The 6,052-nt window shown below is 36.0% G+C and overlaps 1 protein-coding gene across 1 annotated transcript in view; it reads right to left on the bottom strand.

The window, feature by feature from the left end:
- USP6NL (USP6 N-terminal like) overlaps positions 1 to 6,052 on the bottom strand; it is a 257,499-nt gene that overhangs the window by 70,475 nt on the left and 180,972 nt on the right. The window contains exon 5 of the mRNA XM_042780231.1: positions 3,583 to 3,663. Within this exon, the coding sequence (XP_042636165.1) occupies positions 3,583 to 3,663 (81 nt within the window). The remainder of the gene's footprint in view (positions 1 to 3,582; positions 3,664 to 6,052) is intronic.

Raw genomic sequence — 6,052 nt, 5'->3', positions numbered from 1 at the left:
AACATCTACCATCTTCCCAACTATTTTTGTTCATTTGCAAATAAAATCAAATAGTCTATTTCAGAACAATGAAAAAAAATCTATCAAATGATGCAATGTTTTCAATACTTTCTTCTAACTATAGTGATTTTAAAATAATAATAAATGTGCCAGTAGTCCAAATCATAACAACATTATCAGTTACTTATGAGTAAACTTTGAATGAACATTTCAGCCAAATTTGGTTCAATTCTGTGGGACTTTGAAAACTCCTAGTGTGTAATATGAAGTCTATTTGTAAAGTTCATTCTCCATGTTGCTTACGCTCTTTATTGTCTCTCCAGTTTATTTAAAAGTAGCTGCTCTATTGGCCCCTTCATCTCTGCATTCAAATAGGCACTAGTCTCTTTAATCAGAAACTAAAATATTTTAAACCACTTACAGGGAAGGACCTATTGCTATTTTCTTTGACCTTTTATTTATAAACACCAAAAAGGAAAGCTATCATAAAGACATAATGGTAAAATTAAATAAGCTCTAGAGTTTGTGGTAAGACGTTCTGATGGTGTAGTGGTTAAAACACTTGGCTGTTAACCAAAAGGTTGGTGGTTCAAACCTGCCAGCTGCCTGCGTAAGAACGATGGGGCTGTCTGCTTTTGTAAAGATTTACAGCCTTGGAAACCCAACGGGGGGGGGGGTCGCTATGAGTCAGAATCGACTCAATGGCATTGAGTTTGGTTTTTCTGGAGAGTTGCGACGCAACAGTTAAGTGTTTGATTGCTAACTGAAAAGTTGACAGTTTAAATCCACTCAGTGGCATCATGGGAGAAAGACCTGGCAATCTCATCCTGTAAAGACTACAGCCAAGAAAACCCTAAGGGCAGTTCTATTGTGTAACACAGGGTGGCTATGCATCAAAATTGACTTCATGGCAACTAACAATAATAGGGTCTGGACACAGGATCTCTTACCTGCCATGAATAAGCTGTGTGGACTTGTCAGATTTATTTATAAATGATATGCCTCTTTTTTCCCTTCAGTAAGATAAAATATTGACTAACATGATTTCCAAGGTCCATTTAGGGATTTGATTGACAAAAAAAAAAATGTGTATCTGCAATAGGTACTCTACTGAGACACAGCTTACACACAATTATAATGTGACTAGTTAAAAATAATGGAGATTTAAACAGAGATAACTTCATTTAATAGACTGTATTTTTAAAAATACACCTACATGAGTACTACTGTGGACAGTCACTGTGAGAACAAACAGGTAACGCAAACAATCTTAATGGAAATTTTTTTAATCAGAGCTTGTTTTCTAAAATTCAAATCTTCTCTATTGGAGCTATATTTTTATTTCAAGATATTTTTAGAAGTTTCTTTGTATTGCTATGATGTAACTAAAGAATCTGTGGAGAGAAAACACACTTCCCCTTTGGAAGAGAAGAAAAATACATGCCACTTTTTACTTCAATGCAATTTAAAACTAGACATGAATTGAAAGCAGTAATTCTTTTAAAAGGTGCATTCTGTTTCATACCAAATTGGGCCATATGTATCATCAAATGATTCTAGCATTATAGTTGTGGGATAGTGCTTTAAAATTATACATCAAAGAAATAGTTCTGTTAAAATCTGTCTTAATGGGAACTGCATTAGCCAGAGTTGCTGTCAGCATAAGAGTCCAGGAGAATTGCTCATTTTTACAGAAGCTTACATACTTCCATAGAAATATGTATACTAGAGAAGAACATAAAGCCATAATTCTACAAATATTTGATTAGAGTGAATGTGAGATTAAAATGCAGGTGTAAGGTAACGAAATTTATACTATAATTACCACTTGAGCAATCTTTCCACAAAGATACAAGGCAAAGTAGTTGTCAACTTTAGGCCAATCTGAGAGACAGCATAATATTAAACAAGAACATAGGTGTTGAACTAGTATTCTACTTTGAACTGATTCCTCTTAAAAACATCTTGAGTTTGAAACCTAATGCTAAAATAACAACAACAAAAAAGAAAAACACAGTCACCGCCATCAAGTCGGATCCGACTCATAGTGACCCCTCCTTGGGTTTCTGAGGCAGTATCACTACAAAGTAGATTGCCCAACCTTCCTTCTGAGGAGTGGCTGGTGGATTTGAACCGCCATCCTTCTGGCTAGCAGTCAAATGCCTTAGGCACTATGTCACCAAAGCTTCCATGGATACAGGCCTTATTAATAGTCTGACTGATGAAATGGGAAATACACAGAGTCCTTTTTTTGCATCTCAAAGTACAATGGCTGCCTTGAGAAAAAGCACTTATGAAATGGTTTGAATCATGACCAATTGCATTTTTTCATGACACTGTTATTCTTGAAACAATCACTGACTAACCCATTATGGGTATTCAGATTTGGGTACCTGGCAGGCATTTTCTCAAAACTGAATGAGAAGTGAGTCTGTCATCTGAAGGAAAACAATTGACAATATTTGTTGCCACCGATAACATTTGACCTTTTAAGCAAAAATTAGAATTTTGGAAAACTTTTCTCTCCATGACCTTGGCAAACCAAACCCAACCCACTGCAATTGAGTAGATTCTGACTCATAGTGCCCCCCACTAGGTTTCCAAGGCTGTAAATCTTTACTGACGTAGACTGCCTCATCTTCCTCCCACAGGGCAGGTGGTGCATGGAATCACTGACCTTCTAGTTACCAGTCAAATGTCTTACCTTCTATACTACCAGAGCTCCTTATAAACTTGATAGCTTCCTAATATTTAAAGACTTTCCTGATGAGGTTGGTGGTGATAGTGAAATGTGTGTGTGTGTGTGTGTATGTATCTGTTTAATTGGTTTAAAATTTAGCACAAAGTCAATGCATGGTAAAACGATTTAAGGTGAGGCTTGCTAAGAAGCTTTTGGCCAAGGTGATGCTCATGCTTCAGGGAAAGCTCTCAGAGGCTAGCCCTTTCTCTCTTCCTGAGTAGTGTGACATGTGCAAATGAAGCCTGGAAGGGATGCAACAGTTCTGAAGTATAGGAAGTAGATTGCCCAACCTTCCCTTGAGGGAAGCCAACCTCATGATAAAGCTGACACTGCAGAAGGCAATATGTTGTTGTTGTTATATGCCATCGAGTCAGATGTGACTCATAGCGACCCCTCTTGGGTTTCCGAGGCAGTATCTCTATGGAAGCAGATTGCCCAACCTCCCTTCCAAGGAGTGGCTGGTGGGTTTGAACCGCCAGCCTTCTGGTTAGCAGTCAAGTGCTTTAGGCACTACACTACCAGAGCTCCCAGAAGGCAACACAGAGAGATGGAAAGAAAGTCAGCCATGGCCAAGATAACTTAACAGCTCAATTAAATTACTCTTGAACTCTATCCTATCTCTGGTCCATCCAATATATCCTCTAGTTGTTGAAACCAATTTGAGGTGAGTTTTCTATTACTTACAACATAAAGAGTCCTAATATGAAACATTTTGCTAAACAAATACTTTTTAAAAAAGAGAGAGAATGTAACACTTTTATAATGAAAAAGAACTAGTTAATGTGGAAAATCTACACTGAACTTAAATAGATTCATATGGAAATGACATTATTCTTAATTACCTTTTCAGTATTCTTGTATTTTTCCCATCCTTTTAGCATTTTCAGCCATTTTGTAGTTCTTTCAATTTCCAGTTGTTTTTGCTAAAATAAAATTGAAATTCATTGTTATGTTTGTTCGAGGGTTAATTATAAATTACCTCTACTTTCAAAGAAAATACTTCTAAAAAGGACTATTAAAACACTGATACTATATCCTATCTAATATTTTTAAGTTGTATAATATTACAGTTTTATCAATAGCAATAACATAGTTAAAAGTTAAGATTCACAGGAAATGCTCTATTGGGACAGGGATAAAGGACAGGGAAAGGACTGCTTATATTTCCAACACTCTAAAACTAAGAATGATGGCTCAGGACAGAACACCGTTTCATTCTGTTGTAAATAGATAGGGTCACATGAGTCGGAGGTAACTCAAGCACCTAACAACAACAATGAAACTAAAAAGCTTGTGCATTCTACAAATTTAAAGTAAAAGTAAATTTAAAAAATATTTATGAAGCAAAAAAAAAAAAAAAAATTCAAAATTCAATTTTCTTCTTTCACATTTTACTGAATTCTATCATATTAATGTTTTCAATGAGAACTGGGTTTTAAAACACTGAGTTTTCATTTCTTTATTTCTTCATTTATTTATCAAGTGTTTAATATGTAACGAGCACTATGGTAAAGAAAAAATATACAACAGTGAGTAAGTAAAAGTTGCTACTCTCAAAAAGCTCACATTTTGTGAAGGGCAACTCACACATGGAATGTGACTGATGCTATGACATAGACAGAAAGGTTAACAGCAAGGTCATGATGAAGGAACAGTAAAATCTACCAAGGATATCAGAGAAGATAAACTCTAAATGAAGAATTTTTATCAAGTATGATGGGGAGAAAATATTTCATAAAACAAGTAATATAAAATATTTATGACATAATTCAGCACCACAGGGGGCTGACAGTAGTTCCAAAGGGCTGTAAAAAAGAAAGGAAAAAGGAAGCATAAGGTGATGAGGCTTAAGAAGTAGCAGGGGTGGTCTTTTATGTCACACTAAATTGGATTTGATGCAAGCCTTATCTAGTAATCATTAGGAATGGTACAGAAAATGTTTCTTCCTCACTTCTTTGTTTTGCAGGAGATGGCAAAAATTTTCTAAGCACTCAGGCCTGCTGTCCAACCCAATACTCATTCCTAAGGTGAGAGTGACTTATTTCATTGGTAAATTTAGAAAAACAACTGGGCACGTACAGTCTCTCTTTTAGTGGGAGACCAGCCACCTTAGAAAGCACATTTGTACTCCATTCCTCCAGACATAAAAAAAAAAAAAAAGAAAACCTTCTTCAGAGTGAATAAGTCTACGTACTTTTCGGTTTGGTATTAAGAAGCCCATCGCTGTTGTTTCCATAGCCATTCTGAACCCCAGGAAGGCCAAGAATGTTTGCAAGTTCACACTGCCTAGAACAGTATCTGGCACAGAATAGGCACCTAATTCATTAGTCATTTTCATGGAAATGAAATCCAACATATTGTCTTCTATAAGTGAGCTGAGATTCTAGCTCAAATGAAGCCTGGAAGGGATGCAACCATTCTGACCCTCAAGGAAAGAGATTTTGACCATTCTGCTCAATCCCCAAATCTTCTTTTCTGGAGCCTCTGTAGTAGTAAGTATATGAACAAACAGCAATGGAAACAGAAGACTACTAGGAAAGAAAAACAGTTCTGAGGACACATTTTATGTTTGAAAAATAAATAAGGTAAAGATTGTTGCTGCTGTTAGCATCTGAGTTGACTCCCAAATCATGGCAACTTCATACATAATGGAAGTAGACTGTTGTGATCCATAAGGTTTTTACTGCCTGGTTTTCAGAAGTAGATCATCAGGCCTTTCTTCCCAGTCCATCTTAATGTGGAAGCTCTGCTGAAACCTGTTCGGCATCAGAGTAACATGCAAGCCTCTGCTGAAAGAGGGATGGTGGTGGCTACACAGTAGGTGTACTGTCTGGGAATTGAACCCAGGTCTCCTGCATAGAAGGCAAGAATTATACCCATGAATCACCACTGCCCCCATAAGGTAAAGATAGGAGAAATTTTTACCATATAATAAATGAGAGAAATAGTTAAAATATTTATAAGCACAGCATAATTGTATCATATATATATGTTATAGATTTACAAAATTTATCTTTTCATAACTGTTACTGTATGAAAATGCTAATGGCTCTCCTTCCTTAACCATAGAAAGCTGTCAAGTGTCAGTAATAAATAACTTGAAAATTAAATAATGAAGCTTTCAGTAGAAAGGACTACCAAGCAGAACCACCAAAAAGCAGTAGAAACTCTTTAATCCCAATTTACATTTTCACTCTCTGAATCTTTGTTAAAAGGAGACTTCTACAAATGATCTTATATTAACAAATCTATCAAAGGTACCTGGACTCTTTTTTTTTATTGTGATTTGGGTGAAAATTTACAGAGCAAATT

The sequence above is a fragment of the Orycteropus afer genome, unplaced genomic scaffold, assembly GCF_000298275.1.
Source record: "Orycteropus afer afer isolate SDZICR_OR568_19922 unplaced genomic scaffold, OryAfe1.0 scaffold00028, whole genome shotgun sequence".
In the NCBI taxonomy this organism is placed as follows: Eukaryota; Metazoa; Chordata; class Mammalia; order Tubulidentata; family Orycteropodidae; genus Orycteropus; species Orycteropus afer.
Note: the sequence above shows the minus strand (reverse complement) of the source record. Positions and strands in the feature narration are given on the sequence as shown.